The sequence below is a fragment of the Lipomyces oligophaga genome (assembly GCF_038497815.1).
Source record: "Lipomyces oligophaga strain CBS 7107 unplaced genomic scaffold V1516scaffold_4, whole genome shotgun sequence".
Taxonomy (NCBI): Eukaryota; Fungi; Ascomycota; class Lipomycetes; order Lipomycetales; family Lipomycetaceae; genus Lipomyces; species [Lipomyces] oligophaga.
Window position 1 is genome coordinate 1,137,538 of NW_027117788.1, and position 16,943 is coordinate 1,154,480.

The following is a 16,943-nucleotide window of genomic DNA, read 5'->3' on the forward strand; positions in this document are numbered from 1 at the left end:
GAGATTGTCGAGGAAATAAAATATTTCAAATGCATGGAGTAACAACTTGTACTGCAACTAACCGAAGAATAAAATAATTGGTAGAAGAAGGAGCGGGAAGAAAAAATTTATAGTGAACCAGCTGGGACAAGCGGGGGGATCTAATCCCGGAACTTGGTTGGTTCAATCAGATTTGTTAGGCCATTCTATTTTGAAATTTAAGCTTATTCAGTCTTGTTTAAACAGTTACTTTTACTGTGCCATTATACTGGAAAGTTAGAAGAAAAATCCGCATATTGTAATTACTATAACTCAACATACGGCAATCAGATGTGAATCTGCACCTAAGTCTCCTAATCATATCCCAATCCAGTTCACCAAAGATAAATATTCCAATGAATTTGTCTTCTAATAAATTACATAATTACAACTCGTTGAATATCAAGGTTCATTTGCAGATCAGAAAGAATAACTGCAGACTGCCGGATACAGAACAAGTTCCTGACCGCTTCCGATCGGATAGCCGCACAGACTCTATACCCGACAGGGAATCAACAGCAGCAGTGGCAACAGCAGCCAGGTCTCCGCTTTTATATATATTCCGCTTTTTTTTTCAGCTTTTTGCTGAAGTTCCCGACTGTGCCTGCGGGTTTATTGTAGCTGTTGCTGTCATTGTGTCTATTTTCATCTATTTATCTGCGTTCTACCAGTCCACGAACCGGAAAGCGGTAGTTTGCGGTACTTGCGGCGGTGTAAAGACGGCTCAGCTCAGTTCAGCAGCAAACAAAAGAAATACGTCACATCTTTGAAAAGCTGCGTCTTTTCGTGGTGCACAAATCTGATTTATCTCGCTAGAACTTTGATAGTCTTTTTTATTTCCCTTCTGCAGGCAAGCAGATCAAAATATCAAAATGCTTCGTGCTCTCCCAAAATTCTCCCCGGCGCTTGGAGCGTTCAGATCCGGTTCTCGCTCAAGCGTGACTTCCAACCGAATCGCAGTGCGAACTTTTATTCCTCAGGTTAATCGGTCGCCGGCCTCTCCAATGAGGCGTAAGACAACTTGGCTCGAGGCGCTTCAAGCTCGTGAGGAAGGCCGGCCGGTATCTAAGTCGTCGTTCATTGCAGATCCTACTAAGGAGCCTCAGATCGAGGAGAAAACCATGGATGATAGCTATACCGAGATCACTCTGCCCTTTAAAGAAGATCCTTGGTTGCTTGATGCCTACGTAAATTCTACGGGTCGTTTGAGGTATGTGCTTATGAATTTTAGATTGATTCATATGGCTATGACTAATCTGGCAGAATTGGCCAGATCTTTCAAGATCTGGATGCACTGGCAGGGGTTATTGCTTATAAGCATTGTTCACCTGCGGATCCAACTATCGTGACTGCATCTGTAGACAGGATCTCAATGCTTAAACGGATCAACATGCAGGCCGATGTTGAACTTAGCGGTAATGTTACTTGGACTGGCCGTTCGTCCATGGAGATCACGATCAAAGCGCGGACTATTCAAAACGATGAAGTCTTTTTGGTAGCAAACTTCACTTTCGTCGCCAGACACCCAGTCACGGGAAAGTCTTTTCCCATTAATAAGCTCACATTGCGGGACGATAATGAGCGACAAATCTTTGAGCGAGCAGAAATGTACAACGCGGCCAAGAAGAAAGCCGCGAAAACAGGTGGATTATTGACTTCCCCTCCTAATGTCGAAGAAGCTGAAATCATCCATGCAATGTGGATCCGACAGCAAGCTTACGAGGATCCCGAGTCCGGTCTAGAACGACCAGATAGCGTGGTACCCATGAAGGACACCCAGATGAAATCTACTATGCTCATGCAACCGCAGTATCGTAACCGACACAGTTACATGATATTCGGTGGATATTTACTGCGACAGACTTTCGAGCTTGCCTATTGTTGCGCAGCTGCTTTCACCCACGGTAGTCCACGATTTGTATCGCTCGACCAGACTACTTTCCGGTCTCCCGTTCCCGTTGGATCAGTGCTGTATCTTACAGCTACAGTGGCCTACACGCAGCAACGACCGAGCACATTGACCGGTTCACCTGCAGGCACGTTTGTACAAGTGCGGGTTGATAGTACGGTTCGAGATATCCAGCATGGCACTGCTCATGATTCTGGATCGTTCACATATACTTACTTTGTCTCGGGCAAGGCTGTGAGCGTACTGCCAGTCAGTTACGGAGAAGCCATGCAATATGTGGAGGGCCGACGAAGTTCGATTGACAGTCTGAACTGGAACAACCCCGTTGTTGCAATGGAGTAGAAATTGTAAAGCAGAAGCAAACACGTTGTTAAGTTGATTAATAAGTTGTATATTACATCACCGAGCATTGAAAATAGTTCTGTTCCCAATAATAGGATTGAACCTTAATCTATATGAAATTTCCATTGGTTTGCGTTTTTATCTGTCGAGCCAGGTAAATTCCAGATGTGCTACTAACTGTGCTAGTGGCCCTCGATAGGCGCAATTGAGCAGCACGTGGAGAAAGGAAGCCACAGATTAACCCCGCCTGCTTTTCAACCGCGACCTGAACGTGTGCGACTCGTGAGTTATTTTGTAACTAGCGTCTCGTGGCCGATGTCTTGAGTTTTGTTATGGTTGTGGTCTTTATCTCTGCCTGGATCTACTCTACCTGCGCACGTTTTCTGCTCCTCCGTCCATGCTAATACTCGGTAGATTCAATCCCCATTCTGTTTTCGAGCGAAGCCCGCCGCTCGTCGACACCAACAAGTCGACCTCTGCAGACAGCGGGCACTAAACCCAAACCGGTAACTTACAGCAGCCGGTTTGGGTTTAGTGTCAGCCTACGACAGGAACAGCACTGCGGCGAGGCGGATTATTTATCCACCGGGATTGGTCACGAATAGTGTCAGCGATCCAGGGGTCTGTGACTTAGTTCGCGCACTCGAGGGAGAAAAACGAATCGTGGTGGTCTCGAAATTGTGAACCCCCAGCTAGTCAGGATTATCTGCATCTTTGTGTCCAGCTTGATATTACGCCAGTCATCATTGCCGTATTCATCATCACATTCCTTGTTCGCAATAACGCATTTTATTCGTCGTCGCGCGGAAGGTATTTACATCGGTACTTACGATGCCGCCCGGCTCAGATTCAATGCCTGCAGCCAAGCGCAGACCTGCATCGCTCCAGCTGGGCTCGGCTGCAAGCTACACCTCCGTAGCTTCTTCTGAGAATTCTGCAACTACTTCCGCTGCAGCAACCCTTGGTGATAGTTCTGCAATTTCAACAGCCTTTTCACCGGCTGGCGTGGGCTCGACACATGGAGTAATTGCGTTTGCTCCACCTTCGCCATCGCCTTCTCCAGTTTTTCCCTCGTTGTTTGCCCCGGTGCATCCAGTTCAGGCTTCGCCAGCCAGCGTTGCTCGAGAGATTAATCGACCTCAGGCACCGATTTTGTCTGAGTACTCACTCATGTCCTCTAAACAGCTTCTGCAACGACCACCAGTTTCTGCACTATCGTCGCTGGATCAAACCCATTCTTCAAATATGATAACACCGCCCGACGAGTACCCAGCAGTTCTTGCGCCCGCTCCAACACTGTCCTCGACTCTTGCTGCCACATCATCCGATCCCCATCCACTTTCGCCAACCATTTCTGGTTTCTCTACTATCTTGTCGTCTACGAAGTCATGCTCAACTCCTACTCCACTAACTCCAATTACACCTGCTTCTTCGACTTCAGCTGGGACTTTGATCGACAACATTATCGATGATAACGACGATGAAATTTCGGTAGCCGCAGCTGCTTCTCTTCTTAGTAGGCCGGAGACCGATGCTTCTCCAATTCATTTCGATCCAGATGCATTTTCTGACGACCGGCCGTTGGACTTTCAGTCTCGCAATGGTAGTGTGGACTTCAGCCATGCAGCTCATGGTCATGATGGAACCTCTCCCGAACATTCATATTCGCCTGGTCTGCTTTCCCCATCCTCATCATCGGTCGCCTCTAATACTGCGTCTTCCTCTCCGGTCGTGATCAGTAAAGCCATTTTGAAAAAAATCGTTCCTGCTAAACTTCGTCAGGGTCTCAAACGGCGCATGTCTGCTCCTTACGCGCTGCCTATAGCGTCCTCGTCACCTTTTGTCATGACAAGTTCCGGAAAAACTGTTAGCGCGTTGACACCAACCGAACGAACGACAACTAGTTTAACAGCAACTAATTCAGCTACAACAACTCCCACTACCATGGCAGGAGGCTATTTTGATTTAGCCATTGCCTCGAAAACCAATCTCGAAACTGGAGAATACGTGTCTGAAGATGGCCCGCTATCTCCATTATCGCCTGGTCCCCCGGCCTCGAATTCATTATACCAGATTGACACTAGTTCACCAGGTCTTGGTTCTCGCTCTTCGCCAATCAAATCCAGCAGTGGGCAGATGTCGCCTGCGTTGACAAGTGGAGTTACATCTCCCACAGCGCAGTCTGTTGGCACGCCGTCTCCGAACATCCCGTCTGGCAGCCATTTACGGACCCAGTCGATATCTTCCGTCATTCATTCCACAGCAATCAACAACTCTGTATTGTCAGCGTCGGTGGCGATGAACGCCGTGATTCTATCAAACTCGCCGACGTTAGAGCCTTCTCCGCTATTGGGCGGCGGTCCACTAGAGCCGCCAGAACTATACAATATCGAGACACCGCTGAGTCCGACACCGATTCAACCTCCGGTCGCCGAATCGTCGACGAAACGGACAAGTTCTACAGATTCTCACAGTAAACCTATGACGACTACTGCTTCGAGTGCGGCAGGTTCGCATCTGTCGCAATCGAGTCAGGATATCCAACAGCTCCAGCAGCGACTGCAAGATCAAGTGAATATCCAAAACTCAGGTGGAATTCTACCGACTGCGATTTTGCCAGACAACCTCGCATATCCGTCTGGGGCAGGTAGAACAATCCCATCTGCAGTTTCTCCACGGAGCAATTCCTCTCATAATCATTCATTCAGCGATGCAAGCCACGCCGACGCCTCTGAGTACCAACTTGCCGAAGACCAAGAATTATCAGCACTTATGAATAGCATGCGAGTCGAAGATCAGGCGTTTGCAGTTACAGAAGATCGTCTTAAAGAATCTGGCTGGACTTCCGATGCAGAGCTAAAGGCTATTCGAAACAATCGAGTTGCTGCTCGACAGAAGTGGGAGGCTGCCATCGCTGTACACCAAGTAGCTGCTGCTCGTGAAAGAGCGAGCAGTCAGACTGAATAGAAGTTTCTATTGGTTGTTATGCATTGAATGGCGTTTGACCATCACTAGAACGAGATTTAAGAGTTTTACTTGAGACAATACCATTTTGTATATAGAGACAAGTAGAACCAAGAAAATTCAAAATTACTAATTATTAAACCAAGCAAAACCAAAATAAAATCCAGAAAAAAAGTAATTTGTCTACTTCACAAATTTCAACTTCAAGCCAGACTCGGGAATCAGCGTTCCTGCAAAATGTCTAGCCGGCCGATCATCCTTTCTTTTGTCTCTGGCTCTATCAGCAGGAATGATATTCGAATATTCCTGTAATAGCTTTACAATAATGTACGCTGTTTGGAAACGGGCAAATGATTCACCAAAACAATCTCTGGGTCCACTAATGAAGGGTCGAAATTCCTTAGTCCAGGGAAAATTGGGATTTTTAGAGTCGATCCATCGTTCCGGTTTGAAATCGCCAGCATCTCCACCGAATATATCTGTTGATCGCTGCAAAGAAGAAAGAGAAAAATATACTTCCTGACCTTTCAGAATTAAAATCGGCGACTCTCCGTCTGGTCCGCCGCCGACTGGCAGAGTTGTAGGTTTATTTGCGACTCGAAGAATGACCGGAATTGGCGGATACAGACGCAAAGTCTCGTTGATAACGGCCTGGAGATACTCAGCTTTTTTGAGCATTTCAAGCGTAAGAGGGACATTTTTTGCGTCGCCTGACTTCCCAGACCCAAACAGTGCTGCGACTTCCTTTCGTAGCTTAGTTTGAACGTCCAAACGCCGAGATATCACATAAAATACCCATACTAGTAAACTACTCGTCGTATCGCGACCAGAGAAAAACAAACTCAGAATATTGTCTCTTAGAAACACCGGTTCTTTGCAGTTTCTCACTAATTCGTTTAATACAACATATCTAGACAACTTCCACCCCCTAATATATCCTTCGCGAGCGAGAGCCCGCTTGATATAATAGTCAGCATACTCTTGGCAAGCGGAGACAGGAACCAAAAGCCATTTAGGTCGCAATAGCTGGGAAAACTTGCGTGCTATCGCACGCAGCTGGAGTCCATCCTGTGCAACTCTGATAGCTTTAGAAAAAACATCTCGCAATTGGTGTGTTTCTGCCGGTCGTTGGAGTTGGGATAGACTCTCCGTAGACTCACCGACAATGTACTCGGATAAAGTGTCGAGAGAGAATTTACTGAATATGTCCTGCATGTCAACATCATTTCCTTTGTTTTCGTCGATCAGCTTGCCGAGACTTTTCGAATGCTTTTCTAGAAACAGAGCCATATCTGCAGTGAGCTGATCTCGAGTAAACGGAGGCGTCAACACATCCCGTGCATGTGCCCACTGGGCGGCTTTAGCAGTGACAATTCCATTACCGAGTAAAATTCCGTATGCAGACGCTGAATCGATATCGAAATCATCAACCTGCGATGTTGTTATTGCTTCCAGGTTCTCGGCTTCGCAAGTGTAAATACAGGTGGTCCCGAGTACCAGCTTTGCATATGTGGGCCCATACTCGCGGAACCACTCCTCCATCGTCGCCATTGTTTTATGCTCTTTTGCGAGATTAGCATCTTCTTGGAAGTTATGCCATCCGAACAAAGAAGAGGGCTTCCATCGAACTGGCTGGGCACCGCGAGTGCGGACAATCAGACGTTGGATGGCCCTGTCGCGCAAAATTCCAAGGACCTTGAAGAGAAGTAGGAAAATAAGAAGCACAAGGTAGATCGCTGGCATAACTGCAGTTTTCGATCTGCTCCGTCAGCTCTTATTTGACGTTGTCACAGCTATGTCTCAGTAAACCCGAGTCCAAGTTCTGGTTTTTAAAAGTGGTTCTGTGCGCTGCTCAGGGAGAAGTACCGAGCGCTCGTTGGGAAAACTTTCTTGATTGCCGAGCAGACTCCTTCCTGCTCGGTGGTCATCAGCAATAGCGAGCTGCTATAGGCTGGACCAGTCAATATGGTTATAAAACGAGCGAATTCGCCCTTTTTGCAATCCATTTTTTCCGCAACGGAATATAACTAACTACTGTACTACACTAATCTGATACCATATCCGCCCATTTGCCGACTAACATCGATCCGTAATCCGTTCTATCGCCCCAGTCATGAACTATCATCCGGGCTTTGGCTGCCACGGAGTTCAGCCGCAGCCGTGCCCATTTTGCTTCGGACGCGTTCAGAATTTGTGCTCGACGGACTTGCGCAACATATTCTTCGTATAACCTCAAGATATCGTCCAAATATTGTGCTTGTAGCCAACAGATTTTGCAATACATGTCGGGATCCAGAATCCACCTATGGCCATCTCGCTTGTAATGTGTATGTGGGCCCGGAAATAGGTTCGCATTGTCCAGATCATACTGCAAGGCATGATAGACTATCGGAGGAAATTGTTTGAGCAGCCAAGTAATTTTTTGACAGACTACCCTGAATGGAGCATGTTCGATATTTTTGGGCGATAGAATTTCCAGCCGTGTTGAAAGGGGCACATATTTACCCAGCGGTGTCATATCTGTATCAGTGTCTTCATCATCACTGGACGATCCTTCTGTGGAACTGGCTGCCTGTCTGAGCGAACGATCATTCATTGTACTGCATAGAAGTTCTTCTGATTTTCCCAATTCAGATTGACTGTCGATTGATTCGGGCAGGAACTCAAACTCGGCGGCATCTTCCCCACCATTTTCAACGAAGAGTGATACTCGGTCTTCTTCTTCACTGGCATTTACAGAATCGGAAGCTGAAGTTAGAGGAGTGCCTTCTGGCGTTGTGGTAAAATCAGTTTCGGCTTCGGTCGACTCGGAGGATGTACTATTTCCTTCTGTTATCCTCCATATCGGCTTCCATTCTCGGATCCGCCTCGAAGGTACATGTGTATACTCGGCATCAACTATCAGTCCACCATCTACCAACCCATCGTTGGGTAATATTCGCGGAATATATAATGCCTTATCGCCCTGGTGTTGTTCTCGCTCCGTTTCGTTGTGTTTCAGTTCGTCTGAAGCAAGCGATACATCGACTCGTAGTTTGTCCCATAGCGATCCCTCACGGACCATAGGTTGGCCCCGCGCTGTATCTTCTTTGACTGGATATTCTGCCGTGTTTTCTTTACCCAAAACTATTGGAAGAGATGTATATGCGTGCGCCTTCGAATCTAATTCAGATAATATTTCGGTCATGGCTCGTCCAGCAGCTTTAGATGGCTACCTTTGTAGAAACGTGGCCGGTCCGATATAAAAACCACTCCAAAAGTCTATTCATGTCCTACAATTTACAAGACAACTCATAAAACCGTCATAAGATCACCAATCCAGATCAAATCTTGATATCAGCCAAACATATATTTACACATATCCAAATTCGTGTTACCACGTGATCGCAGTTAACAACACAAATGACGGAAAGTATTTACAGGTAGGACAACCAGAAGACAACACAGACAAACAAAGTAAAAGTCCTCCGCTAAAAACAAAATCATTTGCGAGAGATCTTGATCGGTGGATTAAGAATATTTGATCTGCTTTCAACAGCAAGTCTGTGAATCTGGTTCCGCTTCTCAAGAATCGGGCAGCTTTGATCTTTTCTGATCGCTGTTCGAACAGTATTTAGCTGAATCGCAATTGTATCTCCAATTCGAACACCCAGTGATTTTGAAGGTCGCTTCAATGACTCTGCAAGAATCCAATCCAGCGCACGACGATTTCGCTGACGGAATCGAAGAAATTTGGGGATGGGAACTGCCTTCGCACCACTCTTGATGCGAACGATCTTCACTAACGGCTGAATAGACTCCACAAGTTCGTTGAGTGCTTTGACAGGATCTTCCTTTAGACGTAAGCGTACAACAATCAATGCCTCGTTGACTGTTCGCTGGGCGCGCACTTTCTTACCGTCGCGCATAATTAAATTGACGAGATGTTCAACAACAGGATCCTTCTCGAGTCCTTCCAACAAAGGGAATTCGTTTAGCTTCCGAGCCTCAACGGCCTGGTTGATCGGATCCAATGGTGATAATGTAGGATCAACACTAATAGCACTGGCATTTTTAGCTTTAATATCTGTGATTTCCTTCAATAATTTCTGAAGGTCTGTATTCTGTTCAACCTCGGGAACCTGAAGATAATCTTGTAGTGTCATTCCAGAGTTCCGTAAATTAATTAAATGCGCAGCCAGTTCAGCTCGTGGTTTATGACTTGATCTGTATGCTTCCACTTCTGCTCTGCTTTCTACAACTGTGTACTGAGCGAGATTAACAGCTTCCTGAAAAGTAACAGTTGTGGAGAATGTCGGGTCTCGGTCCAAGACTTCGCCCACTAAAGTGCCTTGCTGTTCTTCAACCGATAATTCTTCAATTTGGTCGTTTTCAGCTTTAGCATTATTTATTATAGAAATAGGGGCTTCTCCATTTTCAGCAAGAATCTCATTCACCGGGCTTTCCACGTCTCCTTTCAACACTTCAGGAGCTGACTCTGCAGCTTGTAAATCTCGTGCCAAAACTTCTTCCACTGGCGTCCCTTGTTCTTCCTCAGTGGATTTTCCATGTTTAATTTTTGAATCGTTGTTTTTTCTCGAAATTAGAGAGTTTGAAAACATCCGTCTAGATTCCTGGTTGGTAACAGGAAATAGCTCTTGTGACAGTTTGACCAATGACCAGGCACCACTCTGGTGACCAGCACACCGCGTCAAAAGCGCAAAATGTCGAGTTCCAGCAATAGCAGCTCGCTGAACTACTTGCATTTTCGCCAGTTCAAAAATTGTACACTCACTTAAATAACAGATTTCCTCAAATTAAAAACAATTTTAAATTTGCTTGAGGGCAACTTGGAAAAAATATTCGAGAATTCGCCCAGCGGTAATCAAGAGTCGTCACATGACCAAGTCACTATTGCGAGCCGCGCGATCATTCCTTAGTGTGAGGGACGACTATGAACTACTGGCTGATCTCAGAGTGATCTGGAATTTTCTGATTTACGATATTTGGGCGGTGTTCGAGCGAATAGTGAGTTTAGTGCTATTGGAATAATTTGTTGCCGAGAAGAGCGACTAAGAACGAGTCTAACTGAAGAGCGGCAGACGCCACTAATGTATTATATCGCCGAGTTGAAGGCAACGATATAGTCCACTCAGATCTGACGGCATTGAAGATAAAGGTACTCGGCATTTTATCTTTCCTATTATTATATTACTTAGTTATCTTAATTTTCTATAAATGAATTTTACGGGAAATTACCGGCACGGTCGGCAAGTCAATCTTGCTCGGGGCTCGACAGCATTTCAAAGAAGTTCCCAGTCGATCCTGAAAGATGCCAGTGCAGCCCGACAACTCCGTGAACAGAATCGAAAACGTGAGCACGCTGCCATTTTGATCCAATCTTTTTATCGTGGACGTATGGCAGTATCTGAAGCAAGACGAGATGTGCGAGATCAATTCGTTTCGATAATCAAGCAATTCACAAGCATCAGCCAGAACCCGGTAGAATATCCCGCTTATCAAGTAATTTCCACATTTGCGTTCTTTTTTGGTAAATGCGAGCCGGTGCGACAAGATGCGGAGTTTATTCCTGCCATCGAAAAATTAATCGGCGGACCTGCAAATGCTGGATCTATTTCGTTCGGACTCAGGTTCCGGTTCTGTCAGATACTGTTCGAGTCTATGGAAGTCTCCTGTTCTGATAGCAAAATATTTGAATCATGTTTACGATTACTCGCTGTTATTCAGTCTAATATCAATCTGGAGACTGTGCTTGAAATGTACAGTCGCTCGCTTACGGTAATTAGCGACTCGGCGATGGCAGTTAAACTTATTCCAAATATACAGTCTGCAATGCAAAATTTCAACTCCAATATTGCAGTCCAAGCATTTATCAAGCATATCCTCTCTGTGCCAAATTTATTACTAATAATCAATGAGGATACAGAGAAGGGAGGTTCTGTTCCTCAGATTCTTGATTTTGATACGGTGATAGTGCCTGCACTGGCAAATCGGATTGACTTGTCTATGAGTATGCCTGTTGCTGAACAAGATAATCGAATTCTATGGTTACTTGCAAATATTTTGCATATCTGGAAGCATCCCGAAGGATCTGCTGTCAACGCATTTCTTTCTATAGATCTGATGCGAGCAATCTCACATTTATTGCTCTATCTTTCAGTTGGTGGAGCAAAAAAACTTGCCAAGTCGATGGCTGGAAAGGGGCAGATATTTGTTGACAAATTTATTGTCGATAATATTCAGATATTGAAAAATCGTGCAATCGTTGAAATGGCAGTCGCCCCTGTGAAATCCATTCTTCGTCAACGATCTCAATCCGCCATGACACCGGAAGAAGTTTCAGAGCTTGTCTCTACATGTGGTTTTTTTGTTGGGCTACTGCGTATCTGGCCTTCTAAAAATAGTCAGATTAGATACTATCTGTATTTGACGCCAGAATACACGTTACCTTTATTTTTCCGCGCTTTGCGGGCATCAACAATTTTCAATGTCATTACAAATCCTCCAAACGAGACTTATCCTCCAATAGGTACGCTCTGGTCACCGGAGAGTCAACAATTAGACAGTGTTCAAGAAATAGAACAGGTAGTCCAAGAATGGGAAGTTTTAGGTCTATGTCTGGACATCTGTTGGCATTGGCTGATCATGACTGATGACGATGAGTTTTTCGATGAGAATCAGTATGGATTGACGCCCTCACAAGTTCGAGAACTCGGCATGTTTTTAAAACACCTTGTATTCTTGATTATTTGTAACTCAGAACCTACTGCTGGAGTTCAACAGGGACGAATCACTGTGCGGTTAGGATTTGGGGATGATAATGATGTTCCGTTGGCAAAGACGTCAGAGTTGACATTGGACAAGTTGAAAAATGACGCAGTTGGAATCATTCGGCAATTGTACTATCGGGATGCAAGACGAAGATTTTTAGAAGATGAATATTGGTTGCTTCAGGGAAAGATTGATATTGGTGGGTTTGTGCAAGAGGCCGTGCTGGATGAGGATAAGGTTGCTCAGTACTGGGAAGAAGAGGCATCAGGTGGGCTGCCTAATGCTGTATTAGCGTCCGATTCGGAAGAAGACGAAGACAGTGCGAGAGAGAAGGAAGATGTCGAGATGCAGGATGCGAGCAGTGATGCGCGACGAAGGCTGCGAGAGCGATTAATGCGGACACCACGATTAGAGATTCTGCAGAAAATACCGTTCGTGTTACCATTTTCAGCTCGAGTCGATATACTGGATAAATCACTGGCGCTCGATCGCCAAAAGCTCGGTCTAGATCGAGAATATGAGCTTCGAGTTCGTCGACATACGGCTACAATTCGCAGAGATCAGATGTTGAGCGATGCCTTTGAACAGATGAATGAACTCCGAGGACAATTGAAATCATTGATTGGAATCACGTTTGTTAACGAATTTGGTGATGCAGAGGCTGGGATCGATGGAGGAGGAATTACGAAGGAATTTCTTGTTGGTGTATGCAAGGACGGATTTGATCCTGTACAAGGACTGTTTTTGGAAAATGACGAGCGACTACTGTATCCGAACCCGAGAGCGACGAGTGCGGAGGCGCTTGCAAGACTTGAGTTTTTGGGTCGTATTATTGGCAAAGCGGTTTATCAAGGGATACTAGTGGAAGTTTCGTTTGCGCAGTTTTTCTTGAGCAAATGGCAAGTTCCGAGTCACAATCGCGCTTTGTTTGGGTCTGGATTCAGAAATACGTTTGACGACCTGTGGTCACTTGACGCGGAGCTGTATCGTGGATTGATCAAGCTAAAAAAATTTGAGGGAGATGTAGAAACAGTTTTCGGGCTTAATTTCACGATACAGGATGCCGACGGGCGAACGATCGACTTGATTCGGAATGGCAGCAATATTCCCGTGACGAGCGAAAACAGAATCCAGTATATTCACGCGGTGGCCGATTTTAAGCTCAATCGGGAGCTATATCGTCAAACATCCGCATTCCTGTTTGGAATGAATGATTTGCTGAGTCCAAGCTGGCTTGCGATGTTCGGACCGCACGAAATGCAAACACTTGTCGGAGGCGCTGCAATTCCGATTGATATCGAGGATTGGAAACGAAATACAGTTTTAGGAGGGTTTGAAGAAACGGATTCTACAATTACATACTTTTGGGAAGTTATCGGCGAATTAGGTGATGAGTATGTTCTTTATTTCTCTGCTGAAGACTTGTTTGTTATGGCTAACGAAAAACAGGGATGTTCGCGCGATTTTGAAGTTCGTGACTTCAGTTTCACGAGCTCCTTTACAAGGATTTAATTCACTAAAGCCGCCTTTTACAATTCGAGAGGCAGGCCTGCTAGAAGACAGATTGCCGACTGCGTCGACTTGTGTGAATTTGTTGAAGTTACCACGGTATACGACTAAACAAGTCTTGCGCGATAAATTACTGTTTGCGGTTACGGCCGGGGCCGGGTTTGACTTATCGTAGAGAGCTTGATTTGGTGCGCTTCCGATGATTTATGCAGCACGATAATGCGGGGAGAAACGCGGGGAGGAGAAGGATGGGGAACGAGAATAGAATCAAGATAGGGAGTGGACTTGAAATGTGGAGAAATTGGACACGTTTGTCTGATCGCTACTTTGATGAATCTAAGACAACGTCCAGAGTTCCGCTGTCTTCGACTTTCTACATGTAGTTGCTGCATTATGTTTTTATGTTTTATACTGTTCAAATATATCCATGAGCTACGCCAAGCTGAGTCCCTCCGTGTCTGAATCCGTATCTTGGCCGGGTTTGTCTGCTTCGGCTGCAGTTCCGCTGCGAGCTGCAGCCTCTCCATTATCGTTGAATGTAGTTCCGATGGAAACGAGAAACCAGCCGTTGTCGGAACGCCAGAATTCTAACACTACAGTTCTAGGCGCGCTAAGCAGAGAGAAACCCTGGTCCCGGTTTATCCATGGTTCTGCTTTGAAGATTTCTGCGCATGGATCTGGTTGGATACTTCGTCCACTACGATATTAGTACTTCAGAGTCTTTTTTGCCAATTTCATCAAGAAGTATTTTTGCGAGTAACTGAATATAGTGGAAGCAGAGCTGTGTGAAGGTTCAGTTTCCAGTTTCTAGGGCCCAATTTTGCTATGTCTCGACCTCTATGCCATGCGACTCGTCCACTTTCTCCGCTCGTTTCCCCGCGCCTCGTCTCCGCAACCAGCAACGAACCTGGAGGCGCGCGGCAAAGGGTTACTGCCAAATTATGCTTCCGTACTGTATTTTGTAAGCGTGGAGATCAGGTCACTCGCCCCTTGGAAGGAAAGACCAAACCCCACAATAGCAGAGCGCCACAGAAAGGTGCGATTTTTAGCCCGAAACTGACTACGGCGCTGCTCGGTCGTAATTGTATCCGTTTACACTTGTGCAGAGAAAACTGGCTTTAACCTGGTTAACCCCACAAAATATGGCGGCATAGCAGCCACTCGTGGGAAGCGTATTAATTTAGTAAAGAACAAACTTCTGGCGCATGATATTGATGACAATGAAGTTGTGTGCTTTTTGGTCAATAGTTCCGCATATGCTCGTACCACTGCTTATCAAAAACAGTTTCGTCTATCCCTCGTGCTGTACTCTCATTATGAGACAAACGTTAGAGATTTCAACGGTGAGAAGCTTACGTAATAAGGCTTAGCTGTGCTTTTGGTATATGAATAAACGCGGTATATTATCATTAACAAGAGAGACCAGCCGAGTTCCAGACATCCTTTACAAGCAAAATCAACAAAGCAAACACAACAATACCGTACAATTACAAACAAAAACCAATAGTTATATCAATAATACAATGAAAAACCCCTTATTGGGCTTCAATGTGCTCGCCTTCGAGATTGTGTTTCTCAATCTTTGCAGGGTCGTGGCTCACGTTCGCCTCCAGGTCAGCCTCTGCAGACTGCTTCTCAAAGACGCGGTCGACTGCCATCTCGTTCTCGCGATTCTCGGGACCGAAGATTGTGACAATAATCACGAATCCAAAGACACAGCCCATGAAAATGGCCATGACTTTACCGTAGTCGTATCGCTTAACAGTACTGGTAGTAGTGTCGGGAAGCGGGAAGCGGGCTCCAATGGTAGCCTCGATGGTTGAAGAAGCGGAAGATGCAAGATTTCCAAGCTGGTACGCAACACCGACAATGAATGCGCGCAGAGCGGGAGGAGAAAGCTCAGAAAGATAAATAGGCACAACACCCCAAGCACCTTGGACCATAAATTGCAGAAAGAACACAGCAGCCATAATGCCATTGTTGCGAACAAACGCCCAAGGATAAATCAATGCTCCACCGATGATGCAAGCAACAATGATAGACAACCGACGGCCCACACGGTCAGAAATATGTCCAATAATAACACCACCAGTAATAGCGCCCAAATTAGCAACACACATGGTCACTGTGCTCTTGTCTGTGGATTGTTCGAGCTGAACATCTAACATAGTGGGGTACAAGTCCTGAGAACCATGCGACATGAAATTGAAGCCAGCCATGAGAATAACAAGATAGACAACAACATGCCAATGCGTTTTCATAGAGCGGAGAGCCATTTTCTTGAATTCTGCTTGAGCGTTCGTGCGCTCCAGATGTCGCTGGGCTTGATAGGTTTCAGTTTCGCCCAAGAGGAGACGGAAAACAATAATCAAAACTGGCGGACCAGCGCCAAACCAGAACAATGACCGCCATCCATGTGATGTAGTAGTAGTAAAGGCACGATTGAACATGACAGCAAACAAATACCCAAGCGCATATCCTTGCTGAAGAAGTCCAGAGATGATACCTCTGGCATCGATGGGACAGTCCTCGAGAGCGGTGGCGGCACAATTGCCATAGATACCGCCCATGGCAATACCGAACAAAGCACGTACACCAAGGAACTGCTTATAAGTCTGCACAAAGCCAGTGCCGAGCTCGAGGACGATAAACAGAGCGCAGTTGATGATGAACGGCCACTTACGTCCAAGCTTATCAGCAGCAATACCAAAAATGATGGCACCAACTGAACGTAACATAAGAACGAGAGTGATACCCCAAGTAATCTGAGTAACACTCACGTCCAAAGTCACAGCAATATATTTCGCGGTGAGCGAGACGGTGAAAAAATCAAACGCATCCCAAGTCCAAGCAAAAAAGGCAACCGAAAAGAAAAGCCACTGAGATCTGTTAAGCAGAGCGAGTGCTTTGAAAGGGTTTTCCAAATATGGGCCAGGACCAGGCTTCAGGGAAGAAATGCGAGTAGCCAAATGATGGCGGAGACGTTTGACGCAGTCAACAGTGGGAGGCACGTCTTCGTAGCTATCCATTGCTGTATGTGATGGGAGATGGACGGGAGGAGTGTAAGTCTGAATACAAGTCAGCGCCGAATGTCAATTAGACGAGGAGGGAATCAGGCTGCTTAAATAGGAGTTCAGGCCCCGTGTGCCTCGAGAGTATGACTTATTTTGACTGACAGACCTGAACGGGCGAACGAGCGAAAGAGAGGAAAAAAAAACTCAACACTCAGGCGGTGGAGGAGGAAGCCACATGTGGCTCACCAATGGTGGCGCCGGCACGAGCCAGGAGGAAAGATACGACTAGTCCAGAAAAGGAAGTCGGGTCGCAAGCTCCGAAGTGTGGGGAAGCGAGGGAGGTAGTGGATACGATCCTGCAAAAAAGTTTGAGAGCGGATCTGCGAGGGGAAAATAGAAAATTTCAACAGCAAAAA

General features: G+C 45.9%; 7 protein-coding genes across 7 annotated transcripts; 3 read left to right on the top strand and 4 right to left on the bottom strand.

Moving 5' to 3' along the window:
* Window positions 1-615: 615 nt before the first annotated feature.
* On the top strand, window positions 616-2,685 carry V1516DRAFT_362180 (HotDog domain-containing protein). Its single transcript, XM_066918950.1, has 2 exons — window positions 616-1,228; window positions 1,282-2,685. Exons 1-2 carry the CDS (start codon window positions 891-893, stop codon window positions 2,267-2,269), a joined length of 1,326 nt encoding a protein of 441 aa, XP_066777569.1. The 5' UTR covers window positions 616-890; the 3' UTR covers window positions 2,270-2,685.
* A 271-nt stretch (window positions 2,686-2,956) lies between these two features.
* On the top strand, window positions 2,957-5,442 carry V1516DRAFT_675677 (uncharacterized protein). The gene has a single exon (XM_066922287.1). The coding sequence runs from the start codon at window positions 3,101-3,103 to the stop codon at window positions 5,234-5,236; it is 2,136 nt and encodes a 711-aa protein (XP_066777570.1). The 5' UTR covers window positions 2,957-3,100; the 3' UTR covers window positions 5,237-5,442.
* V1516DRAFT_675678 (cytochrome P450) lies at window positions 5,169-7,085 on the bottom strand (the record flags this gene model as incomplete). The annotated part of the gene is made up of 1 exon (XM_066922288.1): window positions 5,169-7,085. A coding segment is annotated over exon 1 (1,555 nt), but the record flags the coding sequence as incomplete, so codon positions are not given.
* A 192-nt stretch (window positions 7,086-7,277) lies between these two features.
* Window positions 7,278-8,420, bottom strand: V1516DRAFT_685784 (uncharacterized protein; the record flags this gene model as incomplete). The annotated part of the gene is made up of 1 exon (XM_066923630.1): window positions 7,278-8,420. The coding sequence occupies one exon, from the start codon at window positions 8,418-8,420 to the stop codon at window positions 7,278-7,280; it is 1,143 nt and encodes a 380-aa protein (XP_066777572.1).
* Window positions 8,421-8,715: 295 nt separating this feature from the next.
* V1516DRAFT_624524 (mitochondrial 37S ribosomal protein uS7m) lies at window positions 8,716-9,834 on the bottom strand (the record flags this gene model as incomplete). The annotated part of the gene is made up of 1 exon (XM_066919665.1): window positions 8,716-9,834. The coding sequence occupies one exon, from the start codon at window positions 9,832-9,834 to the stop codon at window positions 8,716-8,718; it is 1,119 nt and encodes a 372-aa protein (XP_066777573.1).
* A 616-nt stretch (window positions 9,835-10,450) lies between these two features.
* Window positions 10,451-13,688, top strand: V1516DRAFT_624876 (uncharacterized protein; the record flags this gene model as incomplete). The annotated part of the gene is made up of 2 exons (XM_066919684.1): window positions 10,451-13,398; window positions 13,454-13,688. The coding sequence occupies 2 exons, from the start codon at window positions 10,451-10,453 to the stop codon at window positions 13,686-13,688; spliced, it is 3,183 nt and encodes a 1,060-aa protein (XP_066777574.1).
* A 1,153-nt stretch (window positions 13,689-14,841) lies between these two features.
* V1516DRAFT_363534 (major facilitator superfamily domain-containing protein) lies at window positions 14,842-16,777 on the bottom strand. Its single transcript, XM_066918951.1, has one exon. The coding sequence runs from the start codon at window positions 16,540-16,542 to the stop codon at window positions 15,049-15,051; it is 1,494 nt and encodes a 497-aa protein (XP_066777575.1). The 5' UTR covers window positions 16,543-16,777; the 3' UTR covers window positions 14,842-15,048.
* Between the last annotated feature and the right edge of the window lie 166 nt (window positions 16,778-16,943).

Excerpts from the sequence above, each read along its gene's own strand:
- V1516DRAFT_363534 (XM_066918951.1), bottom strand. The coding sequence starts at position 16,542 with ATGGATAGCTACGAAGACGTGCCTCCCACTGTTGACTGCGTCAAACGT.
- V1516DRAFT_362180 (XM_066918950.1), top strand. The coding sequence starts at position 891 with ATGCTTCGTGCTCTCCCAAAATTCTCCCCGGCGCTTGGAGCGTTCAGA. Across the intron at positions 1,229-1,281 it reads AATTCTACGGGTCGTTTGAG|AATTGGCCAGATCTTTCAAG; the intron begins GTATGTGCTTAT and ends CTAATCTGGCAG.
- V1516DRAFT_675677 (XM_066922287.1), top strand. The coding sequence starts at position 3,101 with ATGCCGCCCGGCTCAGATTCAATGCCTGCAGCCAAGCGCAGACCTGCA.